The 14,510-nt window shown below is 53.8% G+C and overlaps 3 protein-coding genes across 3 annotated transcripts; all 3 read right to left on the bottom strand.

Annotated features, from left to right (window-relative positions):
• Positions 1–1,791: 1,791 nt before the first annotated feature.
• On the bottom strand, positions 1,792–7,990 carry LRP88_13113 (uncharacterized protein; the record flags this gene model as incomplete). Its single annotated transcript, XM_083249492.1, has 2 exons — positions 1,792–7,634; positions 7,699–7,990. The coding sequence occupies 2 exons, from the start codon at positions 7,988–7,990 to the stop codon at positions 1,792–1,794; spliced, it is 6,135 nt and encodes a 2,044-aa protein (XP_083093826.1).
• Positions 7,991–9,422: 1,432 nt separating this feature from the next.
• On the bottom strand, positions 9,423–11,329 carry LRP88_13114 (uncharacterized protein; the record flags this gene model as incomplete). Its single annotated transcript, XM_083249493.1, has 5 exons — positions 9,423–10,382; positions 10,432–10,514; positions 10,562–10,781; positions 10,831–11,130; positions 11,222–11,329. The coding sequence occupies 5 exons, from the start codon at positions 11,327–11,329 to the stop codon at positions 9,423–9,425; spliced, it is 1,671 nt and encodes a 556-aa protein (XP_083093827.1).
• A 1,496-nt stretch (positions 11,330–12,825) lies between these two features.
• Positions 12,826–13,557, bottom strand: LRP88_13115 (uncharacterized protein; the record flags this gene model as incomplete). Its single annotated transcript, XM_083249494.1, has 1 exon — positions 12,826–13,557. The coding sequence occupies one exon, from the start codon at positions 13,555–13,557 to the stop codon at positions 12,826–12,828; it is 732 nt and encodes a 243-aa protein (XP_083093828.1).
• Positions 13,558–14,510: the final 953 nt, after the last annotated feature.

Genomic DNA, 14,510 nt, shown 5'->3' on the forward strand with positions numbered 1-14,510 from the left:
CACCCTGACGGTGTCGGTGAAGCTGAAGACGAACTGCTCGAGACTTTCATTCTTTGCCAATCAGGCGTCTGCATGTGGTAAGGCGTCTCGCTGGGCTGTCTTGACATACATGAGTGCACGTGAGGGTGGGTGTTCACAGCCTGATTCTCAGCACCAGCGCTGAGCAACCCGCCGCGATTGCGTCGGAGAACAATACAATCTTTTCAAGTTGCAGCAAAAAGAATACCAACCCTCCCCGAATAACTAGTTCTTTCGTCGGATATACACGAATTGTGGAGTACTAAACTCGGCTTCAGGCGTCCCAGTACTCACAAAGGCATGGGAGGGGAAAGGCAGCCATTCTATGTAGACGGGTTTCCATCTCTGGCCAACTTTATTGCAAGTGATAGAGATGGAACATCTACAATATTCAAGAGATTCAATCGCTTAGCAGCAAGAAACCTGCTTATATTGCAAAGCGAGTTAGCAGAGCTAGAAGCAAAGCTCGACGAGTACGATCGCGAAGACAAGGGCGGAGGTGCGGAGGCTCTCCAGTCTCTAAGGAACTGGGAAGACTACAAGGCAAGAAATGATAAGGAATCAGACCGAATAAAGTTACTTGAAAAGATCAGGACAACTTTGAAGGACTATAGTATGATATCCAGCCTTGACCCTGAACAAATACTTATGTTGCGCAGGAGAAGCCATGATCTTGGAGAGCACACTCGCTACAATATCGCCTCCAGATAGAAAGACGCTCAAAGCATTCCGACTCAATTTCTTTCACGGAAGACCCGAAGAGAGCAAGGACTGGCCGATGCTGGGCGGACATAGCTCCAGTCTATACGATGATCCCGATGACTTGGTCGTTCTACATACGGCGGAACCCCCAGATAGACTGACGATGTTTGTCCAGGACTATTTTGGCTTCCTTTTCAAGGTATGTATTGCCTCGCGATTATCCTCATACTTTTTCAGGTTCACAGGCGACAATAGGACGAAGATCATCACAAGGCCACTACAAGTTCTTCAGTAGGCTACGCGTCAGGCAAGAGGATCTCGGCCTTCATCTCATATCTCAGTACCATCTTGGCAGCATTACTACTAATCGGCGCCATTGTTGTCTTGTACAATATAAAGACAGATGACTTGAAGCTGGGCTTGATTGCTCTATTCACCATCATCTTTGCGGCCAGTGTTGGGTTACTGACCAACGCGAGGCGAGCAGAAGTGTTTGGAGCTACGGCGGCGTAAGTAAACACTCCGGCCACAAGAGATCTTGTTGCTGATCGTTCTAGATATGCTGCTGTCTTGGTTGTATTTGTGAGCGGAGATCTAGGAAATTAGCATGCAAGGCCAGGAGGGGGCAAACCTGGGAACTGGATATAAGAACATCACGTCTTTGCTAGCCTGACTTCGAGGCTATCACGAAACGCCTCGACAACCACAGAGGAACTCAACACAACACTTGGAAGAGTCAAGACAAAGGTCAAACACACAAGTACCCCAGAACAAGGGTCATCTCCATTTATCTTGACCCCCATAAGCATTAGATACATGAACAAAACAACACCGTCTCTCCACGATCTTGTCTTTGTAACCATAACCTTTTCATATCAATAAAAAATAAGGAAATTGTCTTTTTGTTGTCCGTAGAGGAGCCCCAGTGATAAAAAGATATAATGCTTCTGTAACATCCTTTGCAACCCATGCCTCGTCCCAAACCGTCTTCCTGCATTCAATGTCAAATCGCAATACATGGATGCGTATTTTCTTTGTTGTACATGCCAACTCCCATTACTCGTCCCGTCTTCAGTGCGCCCCGCGAGCTCGCTTGGCTCCTCCTCCAACTTCTGAATCACCTCTTGGTCGCTTGTTTCCGGGCTGGAAATCATTGGCACCAGGGTTCAATCCACCTCGTCCTCCTCCACGTCCCCCACGACCTCCGCGTCCACCACCGCCTTCACTACCACTCGCCGCCCGTCCAGCTGGGTGCGTGTAGGTACCACCTCTGCCACCACGGCCACCGCCACGAGGCATGGGAAGCCCAGTCCTGACTGGCTGTGGGAGCGCTGACTGCTGAGGTGCTTGCTGAGCTGGTGCCGCAGGTAGTCCTTCTTTAGCACCCGCTGTTCCTTCAGTCTTGGGGGCGAATGGGTTCGGAGCATCGGTACCGGCAGCATTGCCAGCAGCAAACGGATTGCTTGTCTTGGGTGCAGGAATTCCGCTTGTTACTGGCTGAGCAGCTGGTGCCGGCTTTGCTCCAGCTGGTGTCGCCGCCGGGGCCTGGGCCGGAGTCGCTTGAGCAGGCGCAGGTGTTGCAGGTGCTGGAGATGGAGGAACACTGGCGATCGAACCGCGAGCAGCAGTCGCCTTCGCGGCAGCCGGGGGAGGCGGCGCCTGTGCCGTCTTAGCCACTTCCCAGACCTCGACAACAGGCTTCTGCGGCGTCTCGGACGCTGCCTTCTCAACAACTCCGATCTTAGCGTTCGCAGATCTGAGCTTGTTTTCCGCCATGTTAATGCGCAACGTCGACTTCTTAGACTCCATCAGCTGGGCCTGTTCCCTGGCCGACGTGATCTTCGACTCATATTCGTTCTTGATCGTCGACTCCAGCTCAGTCTTCAGCTTGGTGCTCTCCACCTCCAGCTTCTTCTTAATGTTAGCCGCAACAATGTTCTTGACTGTTGGGTTGGTCGAGAGGAACTGTCGGATACCAGCATCGTCCAATTGAGACAGATCGGCCGGACCAACAGATGCGGGTGTCGCTGGGATGGCTGGAGCTTCAGCCTTGGCAGGTGTTGATGGGGGCTGTTCGGTAGGCTCCGTCTTTGGTGCATCTGCTGCAGGCTTCGTGGTAGCATTCTCAGCCAGCCAGATCTGCTTCTCTTGCTCAAACTTGAGCTTGAGATCCTCGTCCTTCTTCTTGTACTCCTCCTCCATACGAGCTCGGCTTTCCCTAAGTTTGGCGTTGAGAGTATCCCGCATCCGGTCGGAACGCTCCTTGATCGTGCTCTGGATTTTAGCCTCCACCTCATTCGCCTTCTGCTCAAACTCGGCCGCCTTGGCTTCAGCAGCTGTGACCTTCTCCTCCAAAGCCTTCTTCTCCTCGTCAGAGATGCCGCTAGAAAGCTGTGCAGGGGCGTCGCCGGCCTGGAGAGCAGCTTGAGGTGTCTCTGGTACACCAGTTGCAGTCTTGGCAGCCTCGGTTGCCTCTTGCAGCTTCTTGGTGGCCTCGTCCCGCTCAGAGATAGCGGTTCGCAGCTCGTCGCGGAGTGATTCGAGTTGCTGTTCGGCTCCCTGCTTCTGGCTGTTGATGGCCTCAAGTTCCTTGCGGGCATCAGCCAGCTGCTGCTCAAGCTGCGATACAACCTCTGCAGAAGCAGAAGCATCGGCTGGCTGAGCGGGTGTGGGCGCTGACTGGGCAGCCTGCGCTTGTTGTCGTAGTTGCTCAACCTCCTTCTGGAAGTTTTGGATTTGTCGTTCGAGCTCGGTCTTCTGACTTCCAATCTCCTCGGTCTGCCTCTTGGCACCCTCAAGCTCGCCGTTGGCCTTGTCCAAGTTCTCCTGGAGATGGTTGGCGCGCTGGATGGCCTCATTCTTCTCACCAGTAAGCTTCCTTGATCGCTCCTTAGCTTGCTCCACGATCTTGCCGCGAGTGGTACTCCAGTTGTTGCGCTCTGTCTCAAGAGTAGTCTCGAGCTCGGTCACCTTGGCCTTGAGGGGCTCTTCACCCTGCTTCAAGGCATCCCGTTCCGTCTCCAGACTAGTGATCTTCTCCTTAAGCTGCTCCATCTCAGCAGGGTCGACTCGTCCATACTTGGTCAGAATGCCCTCAGTGCGCTTCTGCCATCGGTCGCGGTCCTCCTGGATTTGCTTGATCTCATCCTCGAGGAACGACTTTTGTGTCTTGAGCGTGTCGATTTCAGCCTCCAGTGGCTGGATCCGTGCCTCCATCTCTTCAATCTTGGTGTTCTTTTCCGTGATCTGATCCTTCAGCTGCTGGTTCTCGTTCCGGAGAGTCATGCTGCTCTCGCGGTAGAGGTTGAGCTCGTTCAACTTCTCCATAAGATCCTGGTGTGTCATTGATGTCCGTCCACTCTGAGCAGCCTGGGTGCGTTCCTGGTCGAGCTTGAGACGCGCCTCGTCAAGCTGAGATTGGGTGTACTCGAGTTGCTGTTGCAGACGCTTGGACTCCTGGGCCTTAAGGTCGTACTGAACCTCGAGGATCTCCTTCTCGCGTCGAAGGTAGCTGTTGAGTTCACGGAGACCCTCAGTTGCGTCACCGATAGGAACAGGCGACATCCTCTCGTCTTCATTTTCGTCGTTCTCGTTGCGCTTCTGCTGAAGGGCTGCAACCTGCGAAGTCAAGGCCTCCAGCTGCTGGTGAAGAATCTTGTTCTGCGAGTTGACATCCTCACGTCGTGTCTTGAGCTCAGCCATCTCCTGCTCCAGCTGCTGTCGGCGATCCTCCCATGAGCTCTCGCTTTGCGCCAGGGTAACCTTGGCAGACTCTGCCTCAGATCTCAGGGAAGCTGCTTCGCTCTTGAGTTCATTGTGCTCGGCTCGCAGTTGTTGAACGAGCTTGGCGGCCTCGGCATGCTTCACAAGCTCTTGCTCGTAATCCTGCTGAGCCTTCGAGGCAATCTCAGCCTGGGCACGGAGATCCTGCTGATGATATCGAGTAGCCTCCAAGTGCCTCGCGCTCTCCTCCTTGAGTCGGTTCACCTCTTCTTGCAAGATGGCCTTCTCATCTTCGTACCTTCTCGCAACCTCACCCTGAGAATCCCGTAGGCTCGACAGCTCAGTGTTAGATCGAGACAGCTCGGCAGACACATCCTCAAGTCGTTGACCGAGCTCCTTGACCTTTGCATCCTTCTCTTCAATAAGTGCCTCCATCTCTTGCTGGTACTGGCCCTGGGATGCTCGCAGATCCTCTAGTGCCTCCTCGTTGGCCTGGCTGAGCTCCTTGAACTGCTCAGCCTGTGCCTTGGCGTTCTCGAGGTGAGTGTTGGCCATGTCCAAGTCTCGCTTAAGGTCGGAAATCTCAACATTGAGCTCTTGGATCTCAGCCTCAAGCTGCTGCTGCTGTTCGCTGAGCTCGATGGTGCCGGGCCTTGGCGTAGGTCGGGGCTGGAGGCGTCCAGCACGCTCTTCGGCATTCCTCAGTTCAACAGACAGCTCATCGACACGAGCCTGAAGATGGTCTCGGCTGGTTTTAACAGCGACATGCTCCTCCCGGATCTGGCTCAGGCTTGCCATGAGCTCGTCGATTCGCTTCTGGGCCTCCTTGGCCTCGAACTCCTTCCGAAGCTGCAGCTTCTTGGTCTCCTCTGCCTCATAAGACAGCTTCCTCTGGGTATCACTCAATTCCTGTTCCAGACTCTCAATTCTGGCCTGAGCCTTGCGTCGGGTCTCGGATTCGGTCCTGTTACGCTCATTTTCGAGAGACTGTTGAGTCGCAAGGAGGTTGTTGAGTCGATTCTTCTCCTCTATCAAGTTCTCGTTGTCCTTGCTGAGTCGATCCTGGATGTCCTTCCAGAGCTTCTTCTCGGCCTTGAGATTGGCCGCCTCATTTCGCACGCTGTCAAGCAAGCCCTTGGCCTCAATGAGCTCCTCGGCAACTTGTTGGGTTCGGATATCCTGCTTGGCGGCGGTTTCCGAGAGGGCCTGGTTGCGCTTCTGGAGTTCACGGTTCTCACCCTGGAGGGCGACAAAGTTGGTGTGCAACATCTCTCGTCGCTCAGACTCAAGTCTGGCCTCGGCGTGAAGCTTCACCTTGTCTGTCTGCAGCGAATTTCGTTCGGCTGAGAGGCTGTCGATTTGATCTCGCATATCCTTGCGAACTCCATCTTGGGCGTCACGGAAACTATCGTACTCGCCCTGAAGTTTGCGGAGGGCCTCGTTCAGAGCCTCAGTCTGCTCGGTCGCTTCGATGCTAGCCAGAGGTGGACGCTGGCCACCGTCGAGAGAATGACGCATCATGGATACCTCGTCACCGTTAACGCCACGCTGCTGCAACAGTCGTCGGAACATGTCTCGCTCCATCTTGTAACTCTCCATCGTCGTCTTGATGGACTTGGTCTCCTCCGTCATGTGCACCAGCTCCTGCTGAAGCTTCTCAACCATGTCGTGATCCTCCTTGGCCTGGTGCTTGGCCGCAAGCGCCTCCTCGCTCTCAAGTTGCTCAGCAAGTTCTCGGGTGATGCGCATGAGCTCCTCGTTCTTGGCCTGCAATGACTGAACATCCTTGAAGACCACCAGCTTCTGGGTAATGAACTGGTGAGTGTCAGACATATCAGACAGCGCCTCCTCAGTAATCTCGCCCTTCTCCAGCTGCTTGAGACGGAAAACCTCCTCATCAGTCAACTGCTCCATGCCCTTCTCGATGGCATAGATGTTGAAAACGAGCATCTGGATCTGGGTTCCAAGATCACGGAGCTGGGTGCGCATGATCTTGTTCTCGGATTGGGCTGTTGCGAGTGCGCCCTCTGCCTTTCGTGCTGCACGTCGAGCAGCATCTCGTTCCTCGAAACTCTGCTGCGACAGCTCCGACATACGTGTGATCTCTTCACGAAGGGTTTCCGACTCGGCTTGCAGCTCTTGCATCTCTGGAGCCTTGGCCTCGAGTGCCGACATCATGCCGTCAAGCTCTTCAGAGAGCTGCTGGTTGCGGCGTCGTTCGCTGGCCAGCTGGGCCTTGACCTGGTAGAGTTGGTCAATGGCTTGTGTCGCGGTCATTGCACCCTTGCTACGGATGGAAGCCGGGGTTCCGAAAGGAGATGAAGGTCGTAGCATGCCGTTGGGACGAGGAGTCGCAGGTGCAGACTCAGGCGGGGGGACATTCTGCTCCAGTCGAACTTGGAGTCCGTCAATCTCTGACTCGAGCTGCTGGATGCGCTCCTCCATTGCGCGCGAGTTCTGTCGCTCCTCCTCAAGCTCGACTCGGATGCGTCGAATCTCGTTCTCGTAGTTGTCCTTGAGGCGCTCCTTTTCAGACTCGAGGTCGCGCACACGTTCCGAATGCTTCTTGCTGAGTTGGTCGGACATGTCGACAAGGCGTCGCTGGTCCTCAAGCTCATGTTTATAACTCTCGACTGTCTGGGCAAAAGTACCCTCCTGCTTCTGAAGCTTAACGAGGGCCTCATCTGCCTTAGCTTGCATGGCGTCGAGTCGTTCGCGAAGTTGCTGCTCGGTTCGCTTCAGGGCCTCGACTTCGGATTGAATATCTTCATTCTGGCGCTGAAGTTCGGCGATGCGGGCGCCCTTTTCCTTTCGGTACTTGAGGCCCTCCTCGCTCTTTGTCTTGAGTTCATTCTCGAGCCATTCACTGTTCTTCCGGGCCAGGTCGAGCTGCTGCTGGAGCGATTCCTCTCGGTACTTGGCGCTGTTGAGCTGGCCCCTGGCGTTCTGCTCCGACTGCTGAAGAGTTGTAATCTCACGTGCAAGCTCGACATTTCGCTGGTGCTGCTTGGTGAGCTCCTCAGTGATGGTCTGATCGCGCTTATTGTTCGATTCGATGATGCTCAGGTTAGTGCGATTCGACGATTGAAGGGTTTCAATCTTGTCGTTGAGAGACTTGATCTCGGCATCATAGTCAGACTTCTTGGCTTTCAACACCTGAAGTTCGTTCTCGACGGATTGGCGCTTCGTTTCTGCGATAGGGATGAATGTCAACAACCGTGTAACCTCGCTTCGCGCATCCCCACCAACACATACCTTCATCCTTGAGCAGCTGTCTAGCCTCTTCCACGTCCTTCAGGGCCTTGTCGGCGGTAGCCTTGGACGTTTGCGAGCGCGACTCGGAGCTACGAACCGCGTTCTCTAGCTCGATATCGGTCTGAAGCTTCTCAGCGTACAGGGTGTCGAATTCGTGCGCCTTGGCGGTGATGGCCTGAAAGAGAATGTTGACGAGATCAACAGTCGGCTCGGTCGCCAAGGTCGTTAGGACAGGCTGATCGAGGCCAAGGTGGCCTGCGATGTAGCCCGTGTCCACATCCGCGGCCGCCATGGTGGTGATCGAATCAGGCTGAGAGCGCGGCACTCGTCATTCCCGCAGCTGCGCGTCGAAAAAAAGGCAGCTCTGGTAAAAGATCCACGTGATTGATCGCGTCGCTGAGTATCGGGTGTCGTGACGAATGAGTGTGGGTGATGTTGATAAAAGATCTCCGACAAAGGAAAGGATTTCGTTGTTGGAGTGAAAGAATCTGGCTGGAGCTTCCAGGCTGAAGATCTGGAGACACTGTTTTTGGAAAGTCAACACCCAAGGCTGTTGCTGTCTGAGGAGCAACGTGCACGGGCCATTTGGAGCTGGAGCTACGCTGGGCGTCGGAGAATTGCTTTTCCGAGCTCCCAACTACCCTGTATTCACCCATTGAACTTGACGGGCATTCCTGTCGTAACAAAGGAATTGGTTGAGCTCTGTCTGTCTTTTGGCTTTGTTTAAGGACCTGATGTATCTCTCTTATTATTCGAGTCCTATTGGTGTACCTTCAAAGCCAAAATAAGAGTAAAGTCGGTGGGCTCAGTGTAATGTTACCCCTTGCAGCTGAAGGATTACACGTCTCCACCATCAGCAAGTTTAGGTGAACAAAGAGCAACCTGTCAGACACATCCTTACCCTTGGCCATGCGACTCCGCTGTTGATTTCTAGCTCCAGGCCGCTGTAAGCCATGCCTAGATGATAAACAAAGGCATCTAAATAGTCTGTGCAGCAGGGTAAAACGCCACAGCTGATCTCTTATGGTATACGAGTTGTGGTGCAAGGCAACAACAACTCAGCTTGATGAATGTCAAAACAACAGGAAGTATTGGGTATCTAACAAAACATTATTCCGTCCAGCTATCGTATACTACGGTTAAAAGGGTAAGCAGAGCTACGCTAAAATGATTGTTCACTCGTTCACTCGTATGTCAGGGCATAGTGAAGGCCGTGTGATGCTGAGCTGTTGATAGCTCCAGGGAGACCTGATCGTGAATTGACAAGGTGGATCGACTTCAAAGTGAGCTCCAAACCGGAGTGGATATGGCCCTTATCCACCCTCACAACCATACTGAGCATTCATCGCTGCATCTCCATGTCATCGACAGTCACCTTACTCTGAGAGCATCTAGTCACTGTTGTCCCTCCCTTGAGAGCCCAATCGACCTCGACAAACCAGTCCTAAAGATACTAGCCAATAACCTTGTAAATATTGCCGTGTCTATTGTATGACTTTGAAATTCCAAGATTCTGGAGAATAATAGGTGCACGAGCCTCACACATCACAAACCCTGGCCCCAATTGCACAGCCGTAAGAATACAAGTTAGAACATACGCCTATCTACAGGGTCAATCATCTCATAATACACCCGAGTCTAACATATCCAACGGTTTTGTAACTCGTTACTCCAATCCCAATCCCAACGCCGGCTCAGAAAAGACAATCGCCCATAACACCCATCTACTTTGCCCATCGTCCTACATTCGAGTCCAGCTCATACGACTCTACAGGTCCAGACTGAAATCCCATGTTTGACTGCGGGTTATACGTCGGTGCTGGGTTCGAGGGAAATTCGTACACGGGCTGGCCCCCCCAACCGGTTTGTTGGGGGTTCTGGGGTGTCATTGGCGAGACGTAGTTGGATTGTGGCGAGGGATGGCCGTAATGTCCCTTGCCGGGGTGAGATTGTAGCTCAGGTGTTGGAGCGTGGTTAGGGGGAAGTTCGACGACAGGCTTTCCTCCATAAAGCTCTGGTTTCGGGGAGGATGTTGATGAGAGCTCAGACACGACCGGTGGTGCGTAGTGGCCCTTGATGTACTCACTGTTGCCCATGAGCTCCGGCTGGCCGGTGTATTCCGGAGGACCATCACCACGACCATCGCCAGCGTTCGAGATCTCTACCCCTCGAGCCTCACGTTGTCGTCTTCGTCGGATGAACATGAACAGGCCAATACCGATGGCGGCGACGACCACGACGCCAGCAATTCCTCCCGCGATCGGTACGATGTTCGTCCCTCCTGATTCGTCCTTGTTCTTGTCGTTTCCTGCACTGTCGCCATCGCCGCTCGAACCCGAAGAACCGGTTTCTTCAGGAAGACCATCGCTGCCAGTTAAAGTCGCATGTCCCGAACCCGTCCGAACAGGACCAGTCGCACCAGAACCAGCGCCAGCTCCGGAACTCGCAGTCGGGTACGATTGATGAATGGATTCACCAACAGTAGCGACAACCAAACTCTCAGCCGCGCTGCAGTAATACCTGAAAACATCGACAGCTGAGGTTACGTTGCCGATATTCGTGCTGTCGCAGTAACCCTTGACCAGCTCGGTCAGACTGCTCGAGATGATCTTCGACATGCCGCTTTTGATACACACGCATGAGGCGAGTTCCTGAGGTCCTTCACCGCATAGCCAAGAGCTTTGCTGTAGTCGAGTCAGCGAGAGAAAGCAGATTATAAGTAGGAATAGTTACCCCCAAGACAACAGACTCGATACCGCTCTGGGCGCACTTGTTGAGGGACTGATACTGAGGCAAAGCGGTGATGTAGTAAGACACTACAAAGGGTCAGCAGATACTCCCAGAAGCAGGTCGCGTAACTGACTATCTCCAGGAGGACCCTTTGGAGTTGCAAAGGATGTGGTGCCGTCGTTCATGGCGCAAAACTCGCTGTAAAAGTTTTGCGCCGAGGTGACATCCTGGTTGTTGGAGCAAGAGTACTTGACTGAGCTCTTGAGAGTCTCGGTGATGTCGTGAACGACGTCTTTCTTGTTGCAGACGCAAGGCGCATTCAACTCGGCCGCTTCAGGGCATCGATACGCAGCCTATCCCTCTGTCAGCCATGAACATGAACCTCAACGTCCCCAAACATACCACTCCAACAACAGCATACGAAATTCCTGACTGTGCGCATGGCGGCAAGTAAGCCAGCTCCGGCAGATCGGTGATGTACGCTTCGACAACATTCGTCGTCGGAGAAAAGAATGTGATGTCCTTGTCTTGGTGACAGTACTTGTCCATCAACTTGGACGCGCTCGAAAGATCATCGCTCGCGCTCGAACCGCAGCTATACGTGACGTCGGTCGAGATGGAGGATGCGACCTGGTTGAATCTGGTGGAGCAGATGCATTTCTGCAGCTCAGTCTCCGAGTCGCCGCACATGGTCGAGTAGGTCTGCATCGCGACATTGTACGAGATGGCGCTGGACACACATGGCGCCTAAGGGGTCAGTCTCACTGTCCGAGTGCTCGTCCAAGAGGCATACCAGGTATGTAAAGATTTCGAGGTCAGTCACGTAGGAAATATCCGCGGCGGTCGAAAAGGCGGCCAGGCCGACCAGACAGGCCAGCGGGAGGCCGTGTAAGTGCTTCATGGCCCAACTGCAACGAGTGTATCAACGAGGGAAGGAACAAGAAAAGGAACGGCACCCTCAACCGAGGGGATCACAACCACGAGAACTACACAGAAGGAAGTTTCCGAGAGTAAAGGACCAGGCCCAAAAGCCTCGTTCGAGGCTGCCAAATGCCCTTCCTCTCTATCTGGTGGGGGAGCCTTGAGGTGCCCCCAAAACGCGCCTTGGCGAGTCCAGATGCAGCTGGCGCCGGGACCCCTGAAGCTAGTCCTGATGGCTTCTCCAGCTGAAGGACCGGCTGCATACAATCCCGTGCTGACATTGAGTGTGTTCCTGCATGAGTCTCTGATTTGCAGAGAGCAAAAATTTCTGCTCCTGAGATGATATCAAGGAGGATTCATGCATATTGGTATGCTTGGGAGATGATCTTATCGTAAGATTGGCACCCTTGATGACCCGGTTAGAGGTCAAACGCCATGAAGGCATTCGCACACTGAGCGTGAATTCCAAGCACAGGTTTGTTTTTCCCTTAGCGTCCCTAAGATGAACGCTCCGCGCCATGGTCAGAGCGGAAGGGCAAAATGAGTCCTTTCCCAGCCTAACGAGTGGGAAAACACTAGATACCCAAATGTCGATCACAATGGACATATGCGGTCAACAAACGGATAATGGATATCCGTACTTGACCGGCTTTTCAGGATCGGGAACTCGTTTATCCCGTAGGGCTGGGCATTAAAGCACTCGCTTGTTCTCCTCAGCAGTCGGGCGTAGAGAAATGGAGAACAGTAGAGAAACCGTCTCCATCTCGCAGAGGGGGCAGCCATTCCCCAATGAAGTCAAGGGCCGCAGCGCCACTCGGATAGTGACTGAAGCAGCACAGCTCCCATTGGCCTCTTGTGAAATTAGCAGAGGCACCTGCAGAGGGCTCAAACAACGCCAAGTGTGTTGAACGCACAGAGGAGCGAACGAGCAGAGGGCATTAGGCGAAGCCAAACGCTGTTTGGGTGATTCACGCGACGAGGCTTTCCCCCGCTGACTAAGTTTAAGTGGTGCCGAGGTCGCATCACGTGGGTACCCCGGGTCCAACCACTCGGACCCTCGGCTATTGAACCTTGTGGCAGTTGAAAGCTCATGACGTCTGCCGCTCAGGCACCACCCACTGCCGGCAGAGAAGGTGGCTTCAAAGTGACAGCTGGATCACAGGATGAAGGGACGTGAGGCTCAAGCTTGTTTGATGTGAATAGTTCATGTCTGTTACTAGTAATAAAATGGTATCTGAAGCTGAGGCTTTCTCAGCTATGTAGGTATAGTTAGGTATTCCGTATCCGTTGTTCCATCCGCCGGCCTTGTCATGGTCCCAAAACGCCATGCTCAAATAGTAAAGTAAAAAAAATATAATAGTATATCGGCCCTTTTATTTTGAAATGCCGTTTCCCAAGTCGCTTGTGTCCCAAAAGCATGTACCAGAAACCCCGAAAACAGTAGTAATCAATCTCTTTTCATCGTAGGGCCCCTGCCTATAGGACCCGCACGATCTTGGGTAGCCGGTACCGCGACGGGCTGTCATAGTACTCGCTGATCATGCCGTGAGGCGCTGTGGCTCTCCGCGCGGGGAGCTTGCCAGAGGCGGTTGATGGTCGTCGCATCTGGTCTGTCGCCGAGCACCGCCGCGACTCTCGAGAGTCTTCGCGCTGGCTGTATCTGTCGGCTGACGTCTGGCGCGATCGTCCGGAAAAGTTGTCGGAGGAGGTGGTTCTTGAGCTGCCGCGGGAGCGAGAGCGAGGGGTGCTGGTGTAGCCCCAGTCGGCGGGCTCCTCGCAAATCTCATCGAGGAGGTCGTCGTCGTCAAGGTCGTCGTACATCTTTTGCTGCTCAATGTTGCTGCTGAGCGTCTCCCAGAGGTCGAGGCCAAGATCGTCCCAGATGACAACGGCCTTGAAGAGTCGACGGCAGGCCTGTGTGCCCTCTGTCTTGTCGAGCTCGCCGTAGGACTGGAGCTCACCGAGACTGGGGAGGCTATCCCAGGCGATGGAGATCTGGTCGCACTGGTCCTTGAAGGGGGAGCGCTCGAGGTAGTAGGTGAGGAAGTCGGAGGTCTCTGCCTTTGTCGCGAACTCGGCCTCCTCGAGGGCCTGTAGGCGGAGTTGCTCCTCCTTGACCTTTTGCTCCTGCTGCTGCTTCTGCTTGCGCTTCTTGGGGTTCCCAAAGAGGGGAACCTTGGGGACGTTGTGGGCGGTTCCTCGAAGCATCATGGTGATTTGTGTGTGTGGTTGTTGTTGTTGTGGTGTGAAAAGGGAGTCGGCTGTGCTGAGAGGATGGAGGGATCGCTGATTATATGAGACAGGAGTCGTTGGTCGAGTAAAACAGTGTGAGTTGTCGTGTCGTCAGGAGCTAATAAAAGCAAACACACAGCTGGGCTTGTCTGATTGGCAATCGAGAGTCCAGCTCGTCGACTCGTGTTGGGTCTGGACTTTGTTTCCAAGGTAAAACAGCAGATGTAGGGGGTGGTGGGAGGGTATTGGGTATATGAAGGGCTGGGGGGTCTCGCTCCGAGGGAGAGGAGACGAGAGAAAAAAGCTTTGTTCGGGATTATTGGAAATCAGATAATCGCCAAGAGTTTCCAATAGGTAATAAATGTGATGGGGATCCGCGGCTATTTTGGGTAGTAACCGTAGTAAGCCTTGCGTGGTGCGTATGCGGTGGCCGTAATTCCGGGTCGGGAGTTCGCGGGTCCTTGCTTTGAAGATCGTAGATGGAGATGGAGCTTCACAACAAAGATCTGCAGCCTCGGGAGGGTCTGCTTTTTAATAATGCCTTCTGCTTGTCAGAGCCATGATGGCTAGATCACTCCGACAAGACGGAACATTCCCCCGGAGATGTGCCTAGCCCAACGGCGTATTCAACAGAGTTTCGCCAAGTGCGCCAGCCCAGCCCAAGGACCTGGGCCGTCGTCTTCGTCTTCGTGAGAGAAGAGGAGGCAGCCGTCCAGAGCCTAGCCAGCCAGCCAGCCTCAGGGAGCCGAGTAAACAGCCTCGAGGAACCAGAGTTTAGGCGACATTTCTTGTTTGGCCGCCATTCTATTGGATGTCCACCCCCAGACCGGGGTCATTTGCGGCTTGGGACTAGGGAGGGAGCGGAGCCGCGACACACGCTCATCACAAGCAAGTTATTTGCTCTGCTCTGCTCCGTGCTTGTTGCTTTT

This window comes from Fusarium phalaenopsidis (genome assembly GCF_050370095.1).
Source record: "Fusarium phalaenopsidis strain FUZ10S chromosome Unknown contig_32332, whole genome shotgun sequence".
In the NCBI taxonomy this organism is placed as follows: domain Eukaryota; kingdom Fungi; phylum Ascomycota; class Sordariomycetes; order Hypocreales; family Nectriaceae; genus Fusarium; species Fusarium phalaenopsidis.